At 39.1% G+C, this 27,665-nt stretch overlaps 1 protein-coding gene across 4 annotated transcripts in view; it reads right to left on the bottom strand.

Annotated features, from left to right (window-relative positions):
* The window catches only part of LOC116309307 (speckle type BTB/POZ protein), a 100,396-nt gene that overhangs the window by 40,425 nt on the left and 32,306 nt on the right, over positions 1-27,665 (bottom strand). For all 4 annotated transcript variants that reach the window (XM_039611564.1, XM_031725876.2, XM_031725879.2 and 1 more), the window contains exons 3-5: positions 12,346-12,549; positions 8,843-8,964; positions 4,617-4,768 (exon numbers count right to left, since the gene is read on the bottom strand). In XM_039611564.1, coding sequence (XP_039467498.1) covers positions 4,617-4,768; positions 8,843-8,964; positions 12,346-12,432 — 361 coding nt within the window. In that variant the 5' untranslated portion in view covers positions 12,433-12,549. The remainder of the gene's footprint in view (positions 1-4,616; positions 4,769-8,842; positions 8,965-12,345; positions 12,550-27,665) is intronic.

The following is a 27,665-nucleotide window of genomic DNA, read 5'->3' as shown; positions in this document are numbered from 1 at the left end:
GTGACAGTGAGATGACTGTGGGTGCATGTGTGGATGTGTGCATGCATACAGGCACCAATGATGAGGGCTTTGTGTGTGCTGAGCTCAGCTAATGCCATGCTATCATCTCCACTGGGGCATCAGAACACTGCACTGGCAGAGAATCAACTGCAGGTCAGATCGCTGGCGCTCACTCTTTCAGTGAGCTGGCCAAGGTGGTGGGAGTGCAGCCACTCTGCCAGAATACCAAAAAGAGCTGGGCAGCGGTGGAGGGAGGGGGGTAGGTAGGTGCAGCTGAGAGATCCACTGGCAAAAGTGTGAGTGATAAAAAAAAAAGCGAGCTTAACAAACACAAACAGCAAAACGTATAATAATACACATTTAGTGGAGCTACACATAACTCTTAATGTTCAGGGAAATTATAATGAACTTGTATGGAGGAAAAAAAAAAAAAAAAAAAAATCACACTTATAACAAGTATGAATCAGCGACAAGTGGAGATAATTGTCAAGTTTTCAACAACGCTGCAGTTGCACTTCGATATTTCACTACCACTGAAATTTCTCACCCTGCCAAAAGAGAATCTAAGGTGATGCTGAAGGTGAGAAAAATGATGTCTAAACTGGCGACAGCGAGAGAAAGACTAAAGGGGAAGCCAAGCCAGAGTATTTAGGTGTGCAGGACATCCATATTCAGGCAGAAAACTCAAGGGTACGATTGGCACACAGAAAGAGAAGGTCGCCAGAAGACAAGCTGGCATGTAGAAAAATAGCAGCTGACAGAGCAGCCAGAGTCAACATCTCTCTTGGCGTCTGTCACTTTTCTGGACTTACTTTTTACCACTCAATTTTAGCAAAACCCCACTAACCACAACTTATAATTAACAACAGACTATACTGATCCATTTTTCATGCATTGACTGTTCAAGGACAATTAGTCTAGCCTTCAGTTAGTAGTAATGGGCATTCTACTAGTGTTTATAGGAGCTGAAAAATCTAATGTAAAATGTTGCTCCCATTTACACACTGATTCAAACTGGCTGGCATTAAGAGATATAAATGTGACAGCCGTTCACACAAGAAAATCTAACTTCTACTAAAGATCGAGCTCTATAAGCTAGTGTCAGCACAAACGTATCTATTGACATTCTTTCTAGCAATGTCAATACAACCTGATTATATAAAGACTGACCAATAACTTCTACTCTATTACACGGTGCTCCACTCCCCCCACACAGAATGCCTGATCGCCTCTATCAGTCACTGAGGGCAACCGGCTCTGACAAGTTCACATCCACAGCTTCAGTTAAATGAAACCAACATTTCTCATTCTTAAATTACAATATATAGCAGACCACAGCCAACACACATGAGCTCACTTAGCCTTTGGCTACAACACAACAAAACCATTGTCTGTAGGGGAGATTTAACATGGAGACCATTTGAATACAAAACAGCTTGCGGCAATGGTTGAGAACTTTCCATCTCTCCTCTCTGAGCTGTCAGAACAGGAGTCTGCAGGGGGGCAGCTGTTTTCTCTGGCAAAAGGAGGAGGGGGAGGAAGGAGTGGGTGGGTGGGGGCGTGGGGGTTCAAAAGACAACTTACAATCCACCCAGTAGCCTCAGAGGGGAGAACCAGCACATTAAGCAAGGGAGAGAAATGATGTGGCCAAGTCTGGTGTAGGAAGAGGGGGGGTGTCTGCCGCTGATGTTTGAATCCATCTCCATTATTAAGTACAGACCATCAGAGGATCCACAGACAAACACTCTCTCTAGTGAGAAGCTCAAGGGCTGACTGATGCAGATCGGGTGTTTCATTAGATAATGTCAAGCTTACCAGTCAAAATCCATCATAGTATATCCTACACCTCCTCTTATGTACTGCAGGAATATTCATATTTTTCATATAAACAAAACCAAAACGTGGAAATGAATATATCTGTAAAAATGGAAACTCTAAATATGTCTTTATTTCTCCAGTAAGCTACAAAAAAATATAAATGCAAACAACATTCTCCAAAATCAACATTGTGCAAAGTTAAGAGTTACTCTACTTTAAGTTCTCACTAGTTTTTCTAACCATTTCTTCCTTCTATTCAACTATCCACATTAAAAGAACTATAACCCAATAACTATTGTATTAAATATGGTCCCTACAGGAACACAGCATAGAGGCAGACAAATCACTGTCCTGCCACATAAACAGTCCACAGCCACTCAGCTTTCTTAATTAAGCCACTTTGTTTTTATTTGACTCTTTTTTCTTTTTTTTTTTCCTAGAGGCCTGGATTAAATTGGATTCTAAATGATCCAGAACCAATAGAGCAATCTTTACTGCCATATTCTTAGACACAGTGCTTGCTAAAGTGTCACAAATATGCTGGCAGTTGGGTAATTTTCTCCATTGACAATGCAAGTGCAGTGGAGAGCCCAGGTTTCCCCAGGGGGAATGTGGGAAGATTGTAGGAGGGCATATGGCAAGAATTGGATGGGGTGTGCGCACCATGGAGCATACCATTTATTGCAAAAGGCCCCTTGAGACAAAAAGAGAGCAAGAGAGACAGAAAAAGAAGATTCTTTTTTACTTCACTTGGCATTCCCAAAATTCAGGTTTTCTCCGGCGATTTAAGGGAGCAATATTACCAAAATGGTAAGGCCTTGAAATTATACATCTCCAAGGTCTAATTATTACTTGTACCAAAGAAAAATCCTCCATGCAAAACTAAACTATAGATCACAAAATACCTAATATCCAGTATAAGCACCATGAGAGAAACTCTTCTTCAGTCGGCCACTCAGAATTAAGATTTAGTTTTTAATTCCATCACTATTTGAAAAGGATAAAAGAGAAAGAAAATGAATTTGTGAGTGAGAAAAATGACAGAGGTCTAAATGAGCAAATGAGGTACCTAAGTTCACATGGGGGAATGTTTCTCAGCAGGAAAAATGATTTCCCTTTCTACACAACCTGCACCGCAGGGTGTTGTACACAACTTCACTGCATATGCCTCTCATTCAAACACATTTCCGCCTCCCACTTCTTCTCGTCTCTCCCTACCTCCCTACCCACCCGCCCCGTCTTCCCTCCTCCATGCTTCCTGTACAGTGAGCTGCAGGGTACTGGGAGAGAGGGAGGCAGCCAAAAAGCCTGATAACCAGGAAGCGGTCACATCTGGCCCTCACTAATTCAATTCCACACAAGTTTGCTTTTCCTCCCCATAACATAACCTAATTAAAAAAAATAAAAAATAAAAAAGGAATTGGAGGTGCATTCATTTCCAATTTATCAACAGGGAGTGAGGCTGTCGAAGACTTCTAAAAAGGTTGGGTCTTTTTTAATTAAAATCAAAATTGCCCCACGCTACTTTGAATTATATATTTACCAGAAATGAAGCCAACCGGCAGTGATTACACAAGCCCATATGGCTATCAATACCTTACGTTATTAGACACACTTGGGGTATTAGACACACTCTCCACCTTCTACATTACAAATTTCAGTGCCCCAAAGACACAGGTGTGACAAGAGTTTTTCATTTTGAAACTCTTAAACTTTGAGATATCCCTGGCTTTGTGCTGAATATAAAGTCTATGAGGACAGCTTAGGTTTTCAGTAATGAATTTGAATATATTTTTCAGTGTCAATTAGACCAAGTTATGATTTCAGAAAATAAAACTCCCATGTATTTTTAAATGCTTGTTAGTCTTAACTTCTTGTGCCAGTGAGGGGTCATGTGTTTATCATCACGTCAAAGCTCCTTATATAAGACAGAATGTTACCGTCTTGATCACCTGTATTATAAATATGTTTTCTTTCATCAATGTGTGCAATGAACTTGCAATCTTGTTGCTTTTCAAATAGTTTCGAGGACGGGGTCTAAGATCCACATGCAGACAGTTGGTGTCTTTAAAATAATTTGACTGTGTCAGCTATCAGTCTCAGTTTGCGATTGAATGGGGTCAAGCAGCAATGGCATTTAACGTTGATCAATTAGCTCAGTGAAAATTGCAAATATGTTGCCGTCTACATATACAGAAATTCCCACTAACAACTTATATCGAGAGTATAGCCAGAACCTCATTCAGAAGTCCCTCCACAAATACTGACATAGTTGCTAGAGATTGGTCATATAACTGCAAACTATGCTTTTATATAGGAATATAACCAAAATGCAACCAGTTGGCAAAACTGGTGTCTTATTGCAAAGAGATGCATCACAGATGAGTTGTGCCCAGGTAGTCTAGCTCAGATTGATTGCAATATGTTGCAATCTGTCTGTGTTTATGAATTTAAAAGGAATTCCATGCTCTTCATCAATCTGTCTGAATGTGGCTGCAGTCAGCCTGAGTCAGACTGTGACTGTTTGGAGACAGGTTTTCTCCTACAAAGTGATCTGTGCAATCACCTTGTGACCAAAAGGAGTCACCTAGAAATTGAGGATGTTGCACACTCAATCTCTGGTAAGCCAATAGGTCGTCACGCCTACTTGAAATCAGTCACCAAATTTGAAAACATTCACAAATCAAGGATTTTCTTTTTTTTTCCAGTCCAAGGAGGTTGTCCTATTTTGACTGAGCCATAAGGCTATATAAATAAGACTGACTGCCATTGTTTAGGGCCTGGTGATTCTGACTTACCCATGGCTTTGGTCTCCTCTCCCTTGGCATTGAGGATAGAAAACTTAAACTTGGCACGCACTTCACTTTTTGGGCAGCTAACCAAGAGGAGGTAAAGTGATAAATAGTCTTTGCTCTCCTCATCCAGACCTTTAGGATTCACACGCAAACACCTAGGGGAAAGAAAGGGAAGAAACACACTAGTGAGACCAAAAAAAAGAAGAAGAAAAAAGACAAAGGGGAAGTATCAGTTCCTGGAAGTATCTGCAATATTTATATGTGACAATCGGATTATTCTTAGATGAAAAGTATTGGAAATTATTGACAATCATTTTTACTTTTCATCTGATATGTACTTTAAACTGTCACTTCTATGCTCCACTTCAGCTTTTAAATTATGTGTTTTATAACGGCATAAAAACTTCTTCCTCATCAAACACAATCAATTACTTAATCGATTTATGTTTTAGCCAGTATGAAGCAATTTCCCTTGATTTCACAAATTCTCAAACAAGTTGTTAAAAATGTCCTTGTTCACAAAGCAACATTTAATTGAAGCTTTAGACTACATCAAAGCACAGAAACCACAGCAGTTAAGGCTACTAAAGATCTGCTTAGCAGCAGTCTCAGATACCTCTTCATGTCCAGAGCTATTGTCACCAAAACCCTCTAGTATCAAAGGAAATGATGCTCAAAAGTAAACCTATAATCTGTCTGGTGCACTATTATGTTACTCTGACAATAAGCCAGCCAGACTTACTCTTGTAACATGGTTTCAGGAACAGTGAGACAATACCATTGTTCTGTAACCCACTGCTGTGCCATGGTTGGTTAATGATTCTATACACTTAAACAAAACCACAACAGCAATAACGCAGTATTATAACAAATAAGGATCAGGATTCATCCATCACAATTTCCAGGTTATTGCAGGTAAAATGCCACGCACAGTTTGGATGAAGACCCGTTAGGTGATCATTGTGTCTAGGTTTGATTAGAGTCTGACCAGGAGTACTAGCGATTCTTGTGACATGTGGCTGTATGGGAAACATGACAAATCTCCAGAGGCGCTGTCATGGCATAAATTCATCAGAAAAGCTAAAAACATATTTTGACATTATGACACTTGTGAATAAATAAAATACATAGGATTTAATATATTTCCTAGTCACTAGTTAACCACGGTATGCATTAAAGTGGAAGATATAGCCATTAAAAGAGTATTTTTTTTAACAAAGTAGGAAGCAAAACCAATATAAAGTTTCACTGTACTCAAAAAAACCCAATAAACAACACCTGATTCTAATACTCCCAATCACCCCTCAAAGTCTTCTCCCTGTTCTTTGCTTCCGGCACAGCTACTTTTATTACAATGCACCTGAAAAGTCATGTTCCAACACCTCACACGTGTGCATCAACAGTTCCACCTTTGATCTCAAACTTGTGCAGACTTCTGTGTCAAGCTGACCCAACCTTTATGTCAAGGATTGTCACTACTAATATGAGCCATTTTCGGTAGAAGAGTACACAGTGTCCATGGTGAGATCCATGATCAGCAGTAAGCTCTTTGGGTTTTTTCTTTTTTTGTTAGTTTTTTTTTTTTCCTGGTTCTTTTGGGGGGGGGGGTTGTTTTTTTTTTTTTTTGTTTTTAGGGGACATTTAACCCAAGATCAGACCAACTGTTGAGGGCTTCAGCAGTAATTGATTAAGGAGCCTGAGGGAGAACATTCAGTGCAAACGCATGACCTGTGGTGCGTGTCAATTGTAAACCAATGCACACAAACTAAACTTTGGCCACACAAGCACAGTCATCACTCACCACCTGCCATACTTGCCAGATCTAGATCCTTTCGGTTCTCCTCTTCCACAAAAACAAATGCAAGTTGAACATCTAGAATCCTTCATAGACGTGAAATTGGTCTGAACAGCAGGAGTTTCCTTAAAAAACTAGTGTTACAGACGCTGCAGAATTTCACAAGCAAACTGGAATCAACCAAAGTGACATGAGGGTAAATCCAGCAGAGTTTTATAGTCAGTAGTGGCACAACAGTGGAGCAAAGAGCCTGAGCTTTCTTAATATTTCAATCTGAAACAGCAACAACTATAAATAAACATCAGAAATCTAAAATAAACCACAGAGGGGAAAAAAAAAAAGGGTCCTCAGCAATGCAACAGAAACCAGTTTCACAAAAGAATCATAGCTTTGTGTTTGCAACATATGGATTGTTTGTTGCACAGCCTGTTATATTTTAAGTAGCATTAAACACTTTACCATGGCCATATGGACTGTTAAGCATCTGGAAACTGTAATTCTGGAAATTATTTTAGACAATAATATTTTACGACATTATATGAATTACTGTAATAATCCTGGCATCATAGTCAGCTACCAAGTAAGTATTACATTTTTCAAATTAAATAACCTCTACTTAAAAAGTATTGTAAGGTAAAAGAAAAATAAACTGAAAAAAAGTACTGAACTTCATCAGATTTTTAGTTATGGTAATATACTACAGAATAGCCATTTCATAAGTGTTCATTGTTTTGTTCTATAATGTAGAGAACCTGGCCTGAATTCTTAAGTTCTTATTCTCCAAAAGTTGAATCTGTTCATCTGGACGTAGCGTTTTGTGGGAGAAACGTTTCGTCACTCATCCAAGTGACTTCTTCAGTCTCAGCTGACTGCAGGTTTCCCCAAACCTTATAAACAGTACATTTGCATAATGACTGAAACCAGCCCACTGAAGGAACAATGGGCTGTGGTTTCAGTCATTATGCAAATGTACTGTTTATAAGGTTTGGGAAACCTGCAGTCAGCTGAGACTGAAGAAGTCACTTGATGAGTGACAAACGCTTTCTCCCACAAAACGCTACGTCCAGATGAACAGATTCAACTTTTGGAGATTTACTTTCCTGGATGATTGAGAATGCATCATTAAGTTCTTATTAATTCATTTATGTTTGTCTTTAGTTTTTAATTGTACAACTTGTGCCTTCTTGCCAGTTGGCCGTTGTGGGGGTGACCTGCAGTGCAGTGCACTGGAGAAAGATGCAACTGAAAAAGAGTTATGCTACAGATGGTTAAAATAAAAAATAAATAACAGAATCGTTCACCCAGAAACAAAAGACTAATTAAGTCATCATTCTTTAACATGACACAGTTTGCATCCAATTTAAACAGGCAACTTACATAACGCAATGTGACTACCGCATTGTTTTATCCCAGGATATAATCATTACCTTCATCCCCCTAAAATATCTTTGGCCACTGCATAAATGCATGAGATTTTAAATGAGTGACCCTGACTTATGTGGAAATGAAATCACTGGCATGTTATACTATATACTATAACACAAATCTTTGATGATGTGGATCCAAAAAGTACTCATTAGTTCAGCCATCTACGGAAGTCTAAGCATGACAGCCCAGTAGCTGTTCACTTAGCCAGTTTGTACAGCTGCACTCTCGGCAATTAGGTACATTTCCAACACCGGATGGAATAAGTCTGTCAAGTCATTTCAGGGCAAACTAGTACAAAATCAAATCATATTACTGCCTTCAAAAATTTAGCTTTGACAAGGAAGAATAAGCACTGTAGCACCTTAAACATAACAGTTTTTGTTTTGTTTTTTTAACATTTTTTGCCATACTTTGCAGGAATCAAACAAAGTCCAAAGCTACGATCTGGAAAATTCAGCATACATTTATCCATTTTCCCCTGGTCAGGCTGTGAATAATAGCGGACGAAGAATTATAGAGCAATTTTCTGTGTACCTAGCCACATCCTCCACATCCCACAGTTCTTCCTGGGGAGTTGCCAAGATGTTTCAAGGAAAGATGGGAGGTGTGAGCTACTCATACTCCTCAGCCTAATATTTTAAACACGACAAGCAGGAGGGTGCTCATCTCAGAGCAAAGTCCCCTCATCTCAGAGTAAAGTAATCCAATTTAAATGTGGGTTTAACCTCAGATCAATTCCTGCATACTAAGGTGTCATGCAAGAAAGTTAATTTTAATTTCAAAACATATGCTAATAAACACTGCAAACACAGACACGTTAAAGGCACAGAGCAATGATTGATACTCCACGTGTAGTAGCACGTAGATCATGTAGATCTACCTTTCAAAGGTGCGAAAGTTGAAAATCCTTAAGACAACTTCTTGAAAAGACATTCTCCAAAAGCACTCTTAGAGCAGGAATGCTGAACTTTATATGTGATAGCTAGAATGATGAAACTTTACTAACCATTTGAGTTTGTCATTGGCTCCTGAGGAAAAAGTGGAGCTTTTGATGACCTCTCCCATCTCCTCACGACAGAAGCTGAAGTTGTTGATGGTCCACATGTAGGAGAACTTCACCACTTTGATCTGCATAGAAAAAGCACAGGATCGGCTCAAACCAGATCTCTTTTTTTATATATTTATCTATTCTATATGGGTAAGTGGTGTTTGGTCAGCCTGGACTTCAAAACCGCACATCAAAACTGCCTTTCATCTTAATAAACACTGACAACAAACGAAGGGAAAGAAGAAAGGATAATGGAAAAGTAGCAACGGAAAAAAAACAAAACAATTTTGCAAGGACATAGCAGAGATGAAAAAACAGACATCATCAATGACATACTTTATCTACCTTTGCTCTTAACAGGAAAGTGTTATCTGAGCTAGTAAAGCCTACACTGCAATAACTATAACAAATACAGTTTCATAGAACAGATAACCATTAAACAAAGAAAACATGTAAAATGACATCAATTTTTATTTTAAAGGGAAAAAAAAAAAAAGAGTTTGGTAATGTTGAAGCCATCAGGGAAAAACCAAATCAGCAAGCTAGATTTAATATTCCACAAATACCAAAAAAGTTAAAAAAAAAAAAAGATTCACCATTAAAGATTAGCAAAAGCTGCACCAGGCTGATTAAAGCAAAAGATACATATTGTGTAACACTGTTCAAGAACACCTTTATGGCTGAATTCCTCCTCCAATTTAACACTGCACCTTGTAAGTTAAGAGAACTTTTTTTTACATTCAAAATTGATGCAGCAGAACCAGCGATATCTTCCACCTTGTTAAAACACAGAACGTAGTTCACCCACAATATAGCTCAACGTCTGACAGTTTATCTAGTAATCTGGGTGTAAATTATAATAGTAACTGCTAATATAGCCTTGAGCCTCTAGCCTCAAGCAGAAATAAGAAGCAGGCAACAAAAATCTCTTACCAACAAATCGACAATGTTTGAAGAAGCTTGAAGCAATTTGTCAGACTGTGCATAGCCAATTCTAAAGCAAAAATTGTACTTTATAAATAATGAAGATAATTTTGCTTGCATGACTCAAACTGACATTTGATAATCTACGGGCAGAAAACAACAAGAGGAGGAACCGAACAAAAGAGCATCTCAACCTCCTGACTGCATGAAAGCATCCCACAGAAGGGACTGATTACCAAGTAATTACCAAATTACTAAATTCAGAGTTCTTCTGGGGTAGAGTCAGATTATTTTGCTAAATCCAGCCAGGTACTGCATATGGTACTGTGCAAAAGTCTTGAGTCAGGCCTCATTTCGTTATATTTTGCCTCCAAGGAACTAAAGGTTCTTGTAATTTTTAAAGTGGTCTTGAGCAGTAGTTCTCCTGGCTGGTTAATCATAGATTTTATTTAAAAATTAGCTGCTTTTTCACTTATTTTCAGACCAGTTCTTGTACCTGAACATTTTCACCAGCATTTTTTGGGGGGTTTGTTTGTTTAGTAAGTCACTTAACTTGACTCATTCAAGCATAAAAAAAGAACTTAAAAGGAATAAAGCAGTGTTGTATCTACACATAACAGGAAAAAAATGGCAACAAGATGGGTTTTAAAGGTGCTCTGTAGCAAATGGTCACAAAAGTTTAACCTATAAAAAAATGCAAAAAGATAACATTGTTTTCCCAAAGAGCTATTGGCCATAAAAGTGGCCAGTCTGAAAACCACTTGCAGCCACCAGTGCTAACCCTCAGCCTCCTAGTGGATACACCTATGGTATCAATTTCAAAAGTGACTGCATTCAGAATTTGCCCTGTGACCTTTATCTTAAGGTCACAGGGATTCAGACCTGTCTGAGAATTTTAGCAGATACACCCATTGGTACCAAAACCCCTACGCTACCTCGTTATGTTATCACAATAAAAAAGCTGCTTGTCCACGTTGCCTGCCCGTCTAGTGGGGTTATAATAACAATAACTGAAAGTCATGTTATTCAGCCAAGACCAGATACAGGACCTGAGAAATGTATTTGGTCCATCAGTTGATTGATCTGTTTGCTGAACCCTTTTCAGAAACAGTCTCAGTGGAAATGTGGTTGCCAGAAAGCCATTTTTAAGGAAGCGAAATGAGAAGAAAAAGCTGAGGTTTGCCAAATTACACAAGAACTGGACTGAAAATCAGTAGCAAAAGGTCTTAATGAGTGCCAAATCCAAATTTCAAATTTTTAGATCAAATAGTTTTCAATATGTATTAAAGAAGTCAGAGGAGAGGTACAACAATCAGTGTTTTCAGTCATCTGTACACCACAGAGGTTCTGTCATCCTTTGGTGCTGCATTTCAGTCAGTGATCTCGTCAAAAACGATGGAATAATGAAAAAAGAAAATACTGTCAGATTTTGATTCATCATGCAATACCATCTGGAAACTGTCTGATTGGCAACAGCTTCATTTTTCAGCATAACAATGATTCCAAAAACACTGCCAAAAAAAAAAAAAAAAAGCACCTGGATGGAAGAACACACAATGGAACACACAACTATCAGGCATGGATTCACATCCCCAGAGACTGGACGTCAAAATTATCTAAACAGTTTGGGATCATCTGGACAGAGTAGTGAACAAAAGGTAGAGGACATCCAAAGAAGAGGTTTGGAAGTTCCTGAAGAAGCCTGAAGAACTATTCCTTAAAACTACTTAAAGACATTACAAGGAAGCTTGCCGAAGTGAGTTCGGGCTGGTTAAAGACAAAATCTTATAAATCCCCTAACATCTTTAAAGACCACAAATTAAATAACCTCAGCATTTACAAAGGGTGAAATTAAAATTATGGTTAAAAAAGTAGTCCAGTAAAATATACCCTATTCCTTATTTCTCAGTTTGTACATCTTCATTTCCTTTTCTTGCATTTTACCAGAGTATCAAATGAAGGAGGTGATAAAGAGATATGAGGAGAGAGGAGCTGAGGCAACAGGCATTGAACAAAATTAAAAATCACTGCTTCAGAGCCTCATTTAAAATTGATTTCTAGCGAAAACAACTATTGCCACAGGTATGTCATAAATTGCTTTGTTATATATCCCAACTACAGCTGTATTTGTTTCATCTCAGATGGACAACAGTTTTGCAAATCAGCAAAACATTGCTTATTAAGTCTCCTTTTTTTATTAAATTAAAAACGTGGTGCAATGTGACCAGATATACTTTTTTTTTGTTAAATCACACACATTCTTCAGATCATTTTCACCTCAGATGCATTTTAGGTATTGAGACATCCTTCAGCAAGGTGTGCTGAGATTAATTCCCAGGCAAAAGGACAGGAGACACAGGAGACTGTCCGTACTATTTACCTGCATGGAGTTGTTAATGACACTGGTTACCATCTTAAGTAATGCCTGACAATCTAACTATAATATTTTAAGATTCATTCTGGCCTAAATACAGTTCACAGTTTAGTAAAACACAAGGAAGTGAAACACAAAATATAAAAAGTCATGCATTACTCACCTGAGTATAACACCAGCTCTCAGCCACAGGACTGCTGGACATTTCTGCCGGTGGTGGGGGACTTGGTACTCTGGACATTGCCAGCATTGATGCTGAGAGCACCGAGTTGGGCAGTGGCAGCAGCCAGATGTGGGATGAGGTGGTATGAGGTGTATGAGGGAGGAAAGGTCCAATAATCAGTCAAGCTGGCTGCCTCTTAAACCCCTGCCATACAGAGAACAGCAGAAAGTTGAATCCAGTACAACAGAATGCCCAGACTCTAAAATAGCTACAGGCTCCCTGTAGTGTCACAGAAATACAGCCATTAAAACAGTTTGACTTTTAAAGTAACAAAACCGATAACTAAGAAGTCTGTGACCTTGTGCATCCCGTGTGTGTACGTGCCTCTCTTTGTACATGTCATGGCAATTCTTAATTAAATGTTTGGTCTAATTGAGCGGTATTTCCCAGTAAGTAGGAAGTAAGGGCTCTGGATTTATTTGTTTTAAAAGAGTCTTTGGCAGTCAAAGCACAGCATCAGCGTGCACTCGGCTTCACTAAGGGAAGCCTTCCTTTATCTGCGCGTGGTTTCGTCTTTGTTTTGCTTTGAGATGAACAGAGTGCTGTGCCAGCCATGTGATTCCAGCCAGGCTGCACCCATCCGCTGTGGCTGTAAGTGAAGGGCAGGACTTAAGACTTTCATCTCAAGCAGCCAGTCTGTACTCACAACACACACAAGGTCACACTTTACTTTCAAAAGACTAAGAAAGGTCAAAGTTTTGTTTGATAAGCACCTGTTCCAAGGCTGTTTTTATTCCAAAATACTGCGGTACAGATTTAGACTGTAATGGCTACATCACCTCTCCGCTTCCATTTGAAGCAAAGTGGAATTTCCTCATTATTTTCCTATTCTAATTTTTGGTCCGTTCGATACTAGCAGTCTCAAATGCCTGAATATCTTACTGAAAAATAAAAAGGAATATGCACGGTTTGGTTTCAAAGTGTAATTTCTCTCTGCTGTCTAAATCTCTCATTTCCTCTCGTCTCATTCCCTTACGCTCCTTTCAAGTTCCTCTCCACAAATTTCATACCTAAGTCATCAAGGTCTCAAAATCTGGCTTTTCTCACTCAACCTGTAAGTCCCCCTGATCTCCTGCCAGAGAAACCCTTCCAGTCCATTGCTTAATTAATGTCTGATTGAAAGAGAAGTTTAGGACCTAAGAAAACTTGGCAGAAACAGTACTGGACCAAGAATCCAGAGAGACAAAAAAAGGGAAGGAAAGGGGTAAAAAGTAAGAGGAACCTCTGTCTCCTGGTGAGTGGATTGGAAACAGAAGAGGCGACACGCGGACCTCACCGGCTCTAGAACCAGACAACTTAATTAATGTTTAGAGCTAACGCCTGAATCTGATCATCTCAATTCAGTGCCCCCTTTTCTTCTTTTGTGCCACTTGTATCTGATGAAAACACTGGTGGCATTTTCACTCAGTAAAACAATAAAATATTAATCAAAAAAAAAGTCGGGAGAAAAAAGCTGTACTGATTTGCAATTTAAATTACCTGAGACTTCCTGGCAATTAATTACAGTCTATACGAGTGAGTGAGGGTGAATTTTTACATGCGTGTGTTTCCTCGTGTCATTATTCTGGTATTGTATCACAGTGTATTCAAGGCACAATTTACCAAGTGGCTTTCTTGTATCATGTCCCTTAAAGAGCACCATGAACACCAAGTAATCACAGGAAATCAATTTAAGAAAACATGACAACACTGGCAGCACTGCTAACAGCCTCACAGCTTTCTAAATAGACCCAGATGACACTTAACCAGAAAAAAGCTTGGGATGGTTTTTTTCCTTGTTTTTCATGACAAACATCAAGAGCAAAGCAGTAGGAGAAAAGCAGCAATAACAACTGAGAGACAGAGGAGATGCGTGCTAATCATAGGACTCCCTCAGGAGAAATGTCTTCAGACAGTTCATTTGTCACGGGAATCTGAAGATGACGGTGTGAACGGAAGGAATGACTAATAGGTGATAATGCATATGATGTAGGGAAAATAAATATTGTCACATTACAGTGTATGGCAGGCACAAAGACTGTGCTCTCCCAAAGGCAATTAAAAGACAAAGGAAAGAGGTAATCGAGGTGCTGTGTTTCAGATAAGGACTGAAGAATTTTTTTTGCAGCTACCTGGTAGCCATCAGCACTTCCAAGGTTGGATAAAAAGCAGTGAAAATTAGGAAGAGGATAAGAAGTGCTTAGAGAGAGAGGGAGAGCAATGCAGAAGGACAGCAAACAAGTTCAGATTCTGCAGAGTATACATCAAAATTTCTCTGCCTGCAAATACAGCAAACTAAAGAACTAGACAACAGTTTATTATTCTGCAACAAAAGCATACAAACGCTGTGCTAGGGATACTGCATTGTGAAGACTAAATGACCTGCTCTTCTTTACCACTACAATTTTTGAGGGCCGTTGTTGTATTGAACACCACTAAAGTAAGGGGTTCTATTTTTAAATCTGAAAAACTAATGTCACAAGCTCTCCAAAGTATTTTCTGCATGGTTTTCACATCCAATTTACAGGCCATATAAAAATGAATTGAGTCATAAAGACGTCACCACCTGGTTTGTAAACTGCCATTTCGAAGACTCAATTTTAGCATTGTGGCATTGGCTCTCCTTTTTAGATTTGTTTTTTTTTGTAACTGTTAAGTTACAAGATAAAACTACTGAGCCTGGTTAACAGTGCAGCGATGGACTGATGGACATCACACAGTCACAGAAACCTGCTAACGCTAGGCGACTGTTAGTCATGACAAAATAATGCTAAAGGTTAAATGTTCACAAAAATTTATACATGGGAGTTGTTTAAAAATTTGCCCCAGAACAGCTGTTGCAAAAATGTTCATTTCTGCTGGGCATTTTAGCATAGAAGTCCATGGGGACTCATCTTCAGAGCAATTTGTCATCATTTGAGTAACTGGAAATGAGGAACCGTTTCTGGCACTTCTGCATCAGCCTTATTATAGTTTTGGATGTTGCCACTCTGGTTTTAACCCATTCTGCACTTACAGTAATTACAACAGTTCCATCAAAATTAGAAAGTGCATGGTAGAAAAGAGAAAATGTTCTTCACTCCTGTCCTTCAACACCAGTTTTTGCACAACTTTATTGAAAATGTCATTATCACAACATCTTGACTGCCAAGACACAACATTCCTGATTTTCTGGAGGTTGAAGATGCACAACAACCTCAGCACTAAAATCTCTTGCAACCATTCATTTTTTTAACCTATGGTTCATTTCAAGAAGTCATGTTTTAATAAATGTTCTTACTTTACATTCACATAAGTGTCAAAATGGTTTATGTCTCTCCACACACTTACACTTAATGTCTCTCCACACACTTACACTTAATCTTAAATGATATACAACAATTTATCAGCTCTTTGACATTAGAATTTCCTCTGGTTTTTACATTTCAGGACTACAGACAGTGAATAATTAGAAAAAGAAATAGTCTACAAACTACATAAGCAGAATAAATGTAGCCTACAGATCAGAATTCAGTGCTATGTTGGGTTATAAGTGTAACTTGTGTGTTTCCTTAGGGCATGCGGTCATTTTTTACCATCCTTCACCCTACAGCATTTACCTTGCAAAAGATTATGTTCAAGATGCCCCTTTCAAATGATACCTTAAAACCAAAGTGCAACCGCAAAAAAAAAAAAAAAAAAAAAAAAAGCATGGCACAAAACAAGTTTGATCTTCTGTTTTCTGTATTTATAATGCAGAAGGTGTGACTGCGTAGCAAAAAGAGCAAAGGAGCATGGGCCAACTTCAACCCACATTCTCATCCCAAGTCTGCTTTCAGAAAGGTAGGCCAGATGAGGAGAGTGAGACCTGGAGCCCATTTATATTCATTACAGAAAGACAGTCTGCTCTCACTCTACCAGTCCAGCCACCATCTCTCTCCATCTCTCTGTCACATACTTCAACACGCCAGAGAAGAGACTCTGACAAACCAAAAGACAGATAGATTCAACTTCCTCTGCATAAACAAGAGGTAAGCGAGGTGATGCTGCGTCTGCCTCTGCCATCAGGATGAGAGCTAGAGGCCACCAGTTGTCCAGACTGTTACAGCCCCACAGTATACCGGCACCACATCACTAACATGTTACACACTAAGTCAATACATGACACTCGGCTCATGGTGTAATAATTCCTGTGCTGCGATATTCACTCCATCTGTAAATTTTACGTGGTGATAGCATATTCTGCGCATATGTTACCTCCATCTGCAAATCTGATATTGTGAAGAGCTTACAATGCATATTTACACTCGAGGACACATTTCTGTTCACTTGTTTTTCCATCTGTGCTCGTGACAATCTGAATAGCTGGTGATGCACATCGCTTGCACAGTCTTCCCAACCCAACCTCAGTGTCAGTGAGAACAATGCGTATTTAGCTTGTTTATTTTCAATATGTATTATCTTTACTTCATTGCAGGTTAAAAATATTTATTGGCCCTTCTAAAAAAAAAAAAAAATTCTTAACAGTATGAAAGAAATGCCAAGTTTGCCTAACATTTGATATTTAAAACATTTCCGATCATTTAACTGGACTTGCTTGGGTTTGCCAGATAAAGCGTGTAGATCACCAATAAGATTTCCATGCAGGATCTGTTGGTGCATGGGTTAACAACCATGGTGTGGATAGGAAGAGAAAGGGAGAAAGGATAATGTGAATAATGTTGTAGAGGTGAGGAGAATATCAGCCAGGATCATGAGTTTGAAGGTGGAAACTGAAGCAATGAAGCTGAATGTTCTTCAATGAAGAAATGCAAGTAAAATGGAACAGGTGTGATGAGGTGGTGTTAGACAGATATAGTGTTAAAAAGAGAAATGCAAAGTACAGGTGGCAGAGAAAAGGATGGATGAGGTGAACACGTATTTCAGGAAGAGGCAGGAACATAGGGTGACATAAGATTGGAGAAAGGTGTACACAGGTAGACTGTGCCTTATGAAGAAGGTGCAATCTGAAAGAGATACAAAACTGCATAGTAATGTCAGGGGAGAGTGTAGCTACGCAGCACAAGAGTCTAGGCTGTAAGATGACTTCGGAAATCAAAAGGAGGAAGCAAAAGAAAGTATATCTATGGATTAAGTAGTGGAAGATTAGAAAGAAAAGGTTGCGCAGAATACAGGGAGGAGTTGAGACACGCTATGGGTGGTAGGGAGGACTGGGAAAGTACAGCTAAAGTGGTAAGGTAATTTGCTAAGGTGTACCCTGTGGGTTTGAATGAGGAGGTACAGGAAAGTATTCAAAGGGTTGCTGAAATATGTTGAATATGGAGCTGCCAGGTAGGAGGAAAAGAGGAAGGCTACAGAGACGATTCATGGATGTGGTCAAGGAGGTTATTCAGAAGGTTGATGTGACAGAGGAGGATGCTTGGGATAGGGTGAGATGGAGGCAGATGAACCACCGCAGTGACCCCTAAAGGGAACAGCCGAAAGAAGCAGCTCATGCATAGAAATGCTGGAGAGTGCGCATTGTTAAGCTGCTCTGCTGAGAGAGCATACATCAGTTGTAATTTTCTCAGAATTGTTAGCCTGACTTCTTTTAGACCAACTATAAAACTCAAACAAAAAACATCTTTGACAAAGAACATTTGCTCATATTGTTTCCTCAATTAGACTGAACAGCCATAATGCTAAAACCACTGAAAGTGTAATGTTCTGGGAAACTTCAGATTCTGATATTTACTTGGATGTTATTTTTCATGAGGCACCCCCTAAACATTCTCGCAAATGATCACACTCCCATAGCAATGTCACTGGCAACGGCCTGCAGTAGTACAATGCACCGTACCACAATGGAGGGAGGAGAAAAAAAAGAAAAAAAAAATTTGCTGGAATGAGTCAAGAAACATGACACAGTGTTGACTTGGTCTCCAAAGTCCTGAGATTCTAATCCGATCTAGTACCTGCAGGCTTTGTCAAAACAAACCCGGTCAATGGAGGTTTTGCCTTATAACCCACAAGACCCAAAAATCTGATTCCAACATCCTGGTTGCAAAAACCACATGGCACCTAAGAGGTAACATATTCATATCATGGTGGGAGCTGCAGGAGGTGAATCTGCATAATATTCAGCAGGTTGGATCATCAGCCTATAATATCTTCACAGATCAATAATTTGCAATTACGCCGGTGACTGTGGCTACAGAGCCAGTCGTCCTAACATAACAACATTCTTGGCAGTCCAGTAGGGTACCTGTTTCAGTGTAATACTTCACCTAATTAACTGATAGTTACAGCCAGGGACCACTGCTGCATTGCACATTTTCTCTTTATGCTGCTTCTGCTGTCATGGCTAAATAGTAGCAAAAACACATGCAGAAAAAATTATTTAGTTTTACTATCCCTACATATAAAATGTTGAAAAATTGCAATCTACATTTACCATCACCACGAGTTTTCGGATTATGAACACAAGTGTAGGTGGTGTTCATATTCTAAACTTAGATTATGTTGGAACAACCATTAATGTCACCTACTCTAACTTTACAATATATTGCCATTCTAAAGATAAACGGATCCTATTGTGGTTACATAAGGTATCGTAGAGTTGTAGCAATGTTTTGGTATGAAAAGGTTAAGTTTATCCAATAAATCCTTCAGTATGACCATATGGCAGGGACTTCAAGCAACCTGGTCTACTGTGAAATAGGAGTGACAGAACAAAACAACAAAAAGCCTTCTGGAATTCATTACAGCTATCGCAGAGTCTCAAAAACAGAAAATATATTCATTATACAAAAGAAAAAGAAAAACACATTCTACATGCAAGCACACAAACACACATCAATACACAATTAGCCTGTCTCTATCTTAATTCCCTTTACACGGAAAATAAAATGAAAATGTCAAATATATTAAGTTACCTACTATCCTCTCCCTCAGAGAAACAGGTGGCAAGGTGCTGAGACATCGCCACCAGGTGGACAGGGGGTGGAGGTGCGTAATTTGGCTGCTACAAAGAAAAGTCAGAATCACAGCAGGGATCCTGGAGTGTTTAGAGGGTCACCTTGTGCAACAACAGGCACAGAGCAAAACTGTGAGGTACACAGACGGGCTGCAGAGTTGAGAGGGACAGACTACAAACACTGAAAACCTGCCAGAAAACTGAGGTTAAGTGACAAAGTGCTGCAGACTTCAACGTATGTGTGACGCATTTCTGAACGTAAATCAAATGCCCACATGCTAGCTCATCTTTCCACAGCTTAGAGCCAGGCCATGTTCTTCTATCACCACCACCACCACAATTCTCTTTCCTCAAGCTCTGGTGAGCAATCTGACAGAGGGTTAATCAAGCCTGTTCATTATAACGTCAGATTTCATAAAAAGCTTAGGCAGTATGTGCAGATCCATCTGGGGGGTTAGCAAGATTGATCAAGTAAAGTAGCCGACCCTCATTTCTAAAACTCACAGACAGATGGCTGGAGGTGCACATCCTGTCAAATAAGTACATGCACATGATCATAAAAAAGGAAGACATCCCAAATCTTCATTATGAGAGATTCTGGATTTGTAGCAGAAATTAAGGGCAAGAACACTGAAAATATGTGAGCTTGCTGCAGGAGAGACTGGCAGGCAAAACAGGAAAAGGGAAGGAGAAAAGCCTCTCAGTGTTGAGAGAAAGAGTAAGTCTAGATGTGGAGCATGTATAAAAACACTGTAAAACAGTGTCTGTCCATCTTGCCCGAGGCAGTGCTGATAGCCCTGACATTCACTCAGAGAAAGAAAAAGAGTGAAAACAGGGATAAGAGAAGGCCAGGAACAGTGGGCACACATGCATGACAGAGCTGAGCATGAATTCGTCAGCGGGTTGGGAAGACGCTGGAGTGTGTCGGATCCAGGACCGCAGGAGGTGTGATGGATTAAGAGGCACTGGCAGAGACAGAGGTCCTCCCTGAACCGTGGAGCAAACTCCAGCGAAACACCATCACTATCCCTCTCCATATCACCAGTCGTCTTCTCTCACTCTCCATTTCTCACAGCTTCCTTCTCTCTCCCCCCTTTTTATCATCTAAACTCTCCATTTTCTCTTCTCTTAATCCTTCTCAAGACTGCTAAAAAACTGAGCAACCATGCCTTAACACACACCTTGCTTTAGATCTACTAATTCTCATGGCATTTCCTACTTCAGCTGATTTCAAATGAGAAAGGTATTACTTGCAGCTAAGATAACAAAACTACTATGATGCTAGCAAATAAAATGAGATAGCTTAACTCAAAATAATGAAGATGATATCCCCAGCTGTACTGCAACACATAACATACTGATGCATGTACTGTATGTACTGTAAGTACGTCACAGTTTTTGCTATAGTCATACCAAGAAATAATTACATTTTCAATGCAGTAAGTGAAGTCAGATCTTCTAAACTGGAGTTCCAAACCTCCTCTGGCATCAACATCAGGACAAAAACATTTGCTAGGAGCTTCATGTCATGGGTTTCCATGGCTGAGCAGTTCCTGTCAGTGTAATATACAAGTGGCCCAGTACGTTTGCGCATATAATGTAATAGTAAGGCTGAAAGGACAAGAAGAGAATATTTTGGCAGCATTTGCCCTTTTCCATCATCCTCTCTTAAGTCCTCCCACTTCTCCGTCGTATTCTGATCTTTACCAAATCTCTCCATTGCTCTTCTGTTGCAGAGCAGACCAGCTGCTACATGACTCAAGCGTACATAAAGGTTATATATAAAAAAAATAAATCAAGAGCAGCTTGTACACAATTTAAACTACAGTTAAAAAGACTTGAGAAGTTTTAACACATGCAATGCAGTCCAGAATTTACACATGAATTACAGGTCGGGCAAACCTGTAGGTGAGAATGTAAACATCTGATTCAGTTGGAACAGTTATTAGATGGTTTTTAACCCTCTCAGCTCCCTAGTATAAAGTGTACATTGTGTTTCCTGCATCCTATATATACACTCTAGAAAGGTAGCAAAGCCTGTCTAAATCAAACAGAGTAGTTCAAATCTAAAGCTAACTATCTCATGCTATACAGTGTAGCACAAAAGTGTTAAACCACTCATCTTTTGTGGGTTTTTTTGTAGGAAATTTTGAAAAATCTGCAGTAAATGATTGAAACACATCCAAACATACATAGAAATATATTCTATACTGGAAAAACAGACTGGCATGTCCACCTTTGTTTTTCAGCACAGCCTGATTTCTCTTAGCCAAGCTTTCTTCTAATTTCTTTGAATGGTCTTCAGGAATAGTTCTCCAGACTTCTTGCAGGACATTCCAAAAGTGCTTCTTTACATGCCGACTGCCTTTTGTTCCATTCTCTGTCAAGCTGATCCCATGCTGCTTCAATGTTGTGATCCAGGCTCTGAGGAGGCCAAACCATGACTGATTGAAAAACACACAGTGGAACAATATCAAGGTATTCTCTTACTGCATTGGCAGTATGCTGGGAGTCAGACACTCCCTGTTATACCTCCTCCACACATATTGTTAATAACTGAATTAAAAGTTGGACATTTGGATTCGTCACTTCATAAGACCTGTTGCCACCGATTTTCAGACAAATTCTTGTGTAATTTGGTATACCTCAGTTTTCTACCTATTTCCCTACCCAAACTAGAAAAGAGAAACTGGAGAACTAATACTCGAGACCACTTTACAAGTGAGTGGTGGCTCAAGATTTTTGCACAGTACTATATGTGAGAATGGGAAACCGCTTGATTTTCCCAACACTATTCAAATTTTGTATGTCAAAACACCTGCGGTCTGTTCAAAGTTCCCATATTTTCCCCACACAAAGATGCAATGTGTGAATAAATATATGAAAGTGAATGGCTTGGTATACTTCCTTACACATGGCAACTGCTTTTCTGCCTTTTAGGATTAGAAAAATGCAAATTAATCTGTTTGCATACTGGCAATATTCCTTTCCCATATTTTGCAAACTCAGATAGAAACCATTCCAATGTAACATTTTTATCAGTCAAATCTGCAAGAAAGATAAAGGACTTTTCTCACATATGGGGTACCTTTTGCAAGTGGTACAGAAATACAACCCTTGTAAATATGTGAGATGTGCCACATCTCAAGCCTCTCAGGCTGCATTCACACAGTTTGTCCTTGTACACTTCTCCAGTGTGATCAATTAGCTCTATATACTTACTGACAACACAAGTGACAAACTAATACTCCTACTAAGTGTAGACACACACACACAAAGACACAGCAGAAACAGTCAAACCCACTGTGAAAATTTCAGCCCTGAAAAAATAAAAATTATATACTCTGAGACAGACATCAAATCATAGTGGGTCCATGTTGCCAAGATAACAACAGAGAAAAGCTTTCTAAATGACAAAATGATATTGGCTGCAGCAAGTCCACAGCTTTTTCACTGTCTTCTTCTCCAGTGCCCAAAGCAAAGTCTGTCTTACTATCGAAATAAAAATCTTCTTTTGGCAATGTATTTCTTCTAAACTACACCGATACAAACATTATTTGTATAACATTTTCATACGCTCACTGAGGCAAGACTTCATTCAGCTTCACCAACTGTTCTGGATGTGCTCTTACATATAACTCTCCCCGTTTAATTTCTGCCCAGCAGAGGCTCTCCGCACGAAGTTTCAGTCTCGTGAAGTGAGCTGAGCTTGAAGCAAAAGGGAGGAGTGAATGGAGAGAGGCAGAGTTGTTTTGTTACCGCACTCGGTGCAATGATGCAATTTATAATTAAAATGCAAATGGAACGACAGGGAGTCTCTCTTCACCTTGTTTTCACTTTACTCCAACATTCTCAGGGGAGGCTGATCTCTGCCCGGGATCTATGTATCCAAGTCAGTAAATCAATTTTTATATGAAGCACCGAAATCAATTTGAGACTTAGGCTATACAAAAACTGAAGTACAAGACACTGTTTAGCTGAGGAAAAAAACTTGAGATGCATGGATGGACACATCCAGCCTGTGGCTATAAAAACAGTCTTTTGCTTTGCTATGATGATGTGTGAGGGATTTTTAAAAGCTCAAATCCCTAAATTGAAATCTAAAAGCAATTATTCAGCAACAAGAAAACACAGACCTGTCTGACACGTCCACCACTGACCTGTCTCTGTTTTGACTATAGCTTATCACAAAAGGTGGTTCAAGCATCCCCTAAGCTTTAATCTCAACAAACAACAAAGATAAACACTGTGGAATGAATCATTTGAGAAAGTTTTATATCAAAAGTGTGCCTGACAGAGAAAACGATGGAGAGGCCTTTTTTAGTGGTTGTCCTTCAGCATGACTTTGTCATGTAACACATTTCCAGCTCAATTATCTGCATCCAGTGGATTTCAAACACATTTAGCAAGGACCAGAGAGCTTGGTAATTAGCAGGATCCCTGGCTCATAAGGGGACCAAAAACAAAGCCTGTCTTTAGCTCTATCTTTATCCCCTTCGCTTGTCTAATCTCTTCTTATCCTTCTCTTTTCACAGAGGGTGTTGGACATCATGTATGCACTCTGTCAGTTTCTTTGTATGCCAACAGGTTTCAGCTTTTCTGGACCAAAGCATTATGCAAAATGAAAATGCAAGAAACTTGGAGTAGGCCTGAAAATTAGTAAACGGGTACTATTAAATTGTATCCCACATAAAACAAATTAAAAAAAAAACCTATATATTGAATTACTCTCCACTTTGTTGTTAGGTACACCTTACCAATACTGGACCCCTTTTGCCTTAACAGGTACCCTAATTATTTATGGCACAGATTCAACAAGATGCTGGAAGCATTCCTCAGAGATTTTGGTACATATTGACACAATAGCTTATAAATATTTGTCAGCTACACATCCACGATCCAAATCTCCAATTCCAGTACGATCTATGGACACCGAGGCCATCACGGTCATATTCAAGAAACCAGTTTGAGCCATTTGCACCCATCAGAAGATGGTTACCCTCGGGTCATAAAGGGATGGAGATGGTCAGCAACAATACTCAAGACAGACTGTAGCATTTAAACGATGTTCAATTGGTACTAACGGCCCCAAAGCGTGTCATCAAAAATACCCCACTGAACCACTGATGGAAGGCAGGATTGATCCATGATGATGTTTACAGCATATTCTGACCCTACCACCAAAAATCTGAGACTTTTGCATTCTTCTATTGTCCAATTTTGGCGAGTCTATGCAAATTTTAGCCTGTGTTTCCTGTTCTTAGCTGGCAGGAATGGCACCCAGTGTGGTCTCCTGGTGCTACAGTCCATCTGTTTCAAGGGTTGATATCTTGTGCATTCAGATACCCTTCTGCATACCTTGGGGGTGATGAGTGAGTTTGAGAGTGACAGAGTCTGTCTCAAGTTCAGAGAGTGGCCAAACTACCTTTCTCCTCTGAACTCTGATGTCAACAAGGCATTTTGATCCAGAGAACTGCTGCCCACAGTATATTTTCTCAATTTCAGACCCTTCTCTGTAAACCGTAGAGAATGTTGTGTGGAAACTTCCCAGGAGATCAGCAGTTTCTGAAATACTCAGACTAGCCAGTCTGCCACCAATAACCATGACACATTCAAAGTCACTTAAATCACCTTTGTCCTCCATTCTGATGCTCGGTTTAGACTTCCCTAGGTTGTCTAAATCATGTCTACGCGCTGTTGGTGACTGGCTGATTAGTTATTTAAGTAAAAGAGCAATTCATAAGGTGCAACTAATAAAGTGGCAGGTGACTATATACTCACAGGACCCTGTAGCATAGCACAGAACGTCAAGTATAATGAAACAAAACTTAACCGACCTCCAAATGCAGCATTGTGTAAACTACAAAGAGTATTGAATTTCTGATAAAATATACACAACCTGAACTATTCCTACAAACTTGATAAAGTACTAATAACTACTGTGCAATTCTGATTTACAGATTTCATGACATTGTTAAAACTCAAGGTATTAAAGTTAAGACCATAGCAGACTATGAATGTCCACCCACTTTCCATTTTCGTTTCCCTTTTAATTATGGCTTGAAATCCAAGCAGCTTTGTGCATCTCCAAACACTCATAAGGTTTAATTTCAGCAAGGAATAATTTCATTATCCTTAACAATGTTCACTATGGTGCTCTGTCTAGAATGGCTGCCTATGCTTGCATTTAGTAGCTTTGAGTTTGAATTCAATAACAATTATTCAAGACAATTATACTTTTAAGTACCATAAAGCTACAAATAATCCTCTTGCAGAAAAAAAAAAAAAAAAAAAAAAAAATGCAGATTTAGGGGTTTGCTAGCAATTTTAAGATATCAGTGGTGGGCTATATATACACAACAATGATTCCAAAATCTCACAGTAAACTACCGAGTGCTTAAAATATTTACTATGTAGAAACAGCAGTGTAGGAAGGAAGCAATTTCAGGCACAATGAGATTTTATGCCATTTTTTCATTTAATTCCTCCTTACCATTCCCTCCTTACTCTCCAACAACTATAATGACGAACTGTGCCGGCAGCAGTACAAGTTACTGAATTTGTGGGATGTCATCCTCAACAGAGCCATGTGTGTCTGCATAGTAAAAGAACAATGACAACACATCATGTGAATCCACTGATATTGGATTGGGGGAAAAAAAAGAAAATATTGTAGAATTGTGAAAGCATGTCTTCAAATACCAAGTGCCAATGACCATTCACCAATTTATCTTTTCTTCTTGTATTGCTCTCACAGGAAAAAAAATAAATAAATATCTGTGAAAACCATCAATGAAGGAAATATTAATGTAAAGTATGAACGTCTTTTTTGTGAAGTACATCTATCCCTACTGCTCTCTTTCCATTAGCATTACAAAGTACATAAATCCCAGATGGATACACACCAACACACCCACACACACACACACGGAGCCAATTAAGTTCAACTGTTCGCTTAATGTGTCATACTGTCACATCACTGTGCAGCAATATTGGGATCAAGGGTGCTCTAACGTCGTCGAGGGTCAAAGCTGGGATTCTCTCACACTACCACTCGTCTTTACCTTGGGGAACAATATTCCTGCTTCTTACCAGATGTCATCTCTAATCTCCTTCTGCCTGAAGAAGTGAACAATAGAGACCATTCAGGACCAACCACTGAAGCAGGCAGTTAAAGTACAGGGTCACCATAAGCAATGGTCCGGGGTAATGTTTTCTTGAGACTGTCCTCACAAAATAACAATGGAAAGCAGTACAACTGGGGCCCAAGAACAATTCAACAAATGTTAAGAAAAAAGGTCCAAGACTGTGTAGCTCAACCAAGGCTGAAAACTACTGCCAAACCATGAATGATTTGAGTCCCAGAAAGATATCTGGATGACTTGTGTTTTACGTTTCTTCAAAACAACACACAAAAAAGTACATCTTCTAATCTTTCCAGTATCAATTTGATGGGATCCAATATGACTAATTTTATCTCATCCCTAAAGATTTCTTCCCAAAAATTCCTAGATTCAAATCCAAATATGGATCAACTCCAAAAGTAGATCAATACAACATCTGGTAAAGTATTTGTAACTATTTGAGCAATCCTGCTAAGAGCCAGACAAACCAAACCAAATACTAAACCTGGAAAGTGGAATGGAAAAATGACAACAAACAGCACAGGATTTCTCTTGATTTCTCCAACTGTATTACTACTTACTTTCTCTTGTGGCTCTTAATCACTGTAGTATAACATCACAAAACGTATTTTTTCTCCAATAGTGACTTTTTTGGATCGTCAGTGATACAATTCCCTGCTGATTGGGCATCTCAGAAGTATTATTTTACATCATCTAAAGTGAGCAAAATGACTCAGAGAAGTAAGAAATGTGACACAGAGACTCAAGTCAGTTGCATCTTACATTATGTTTTGGAATTGCCCAAGTCTGTATCGATGAGCTCGACCAGATAAACTGGCTTCCTGAATGCAAAAACTAACATCAACAAGAAGTGTTAATTCTTAAGAAATAGCCGAAGCACGCCGTGAGGCTGTATTTTAAAGTACCTACAGATGAGAACAAAGAAATACACTTAGTAATAATGTACTTCCTAAATTTATACAATCACAGGTACTTTATATCCAATAAGAGAATACATCTGAATCTATGATTTAATTTAAACTGTCAACAAAGTAATTCTAGGAGATGAATGAACCATTTAAGAAAGTTCATTCCTCTCTTTATTTAATAGAGCTACAGAATTCACAAAAACATACTGAAACCAGGCAGTCTCACAGACCATTGATGAGATTTGGAGACAGATGCAGTGCTCTCTGTCTTATTGCTTTGCTGTTGCTCTTTTC

Source organism: Oreochromis aureus, linkage group 4 (assembly GCF_013358895.1).
Source record: "Oreochromis aureus strain Israel breed Guangdong linkage group 4, ZZ_aureus, whole genome shotgun sequence".
In the NCBI taxonomy this organism is placed as follows: domain Eukaryota; kingdom Metazoa; phylum Chordata; class Actinopteri; order Cichliformes; family Cichlidae; genus Oreochromis; species Oreochromis aureus.
The sequence above is the reverse complement of the archived record's forward strand: the minus strand, read 5'-3'. Positions and strand labels throughout refer to the sequence as shown.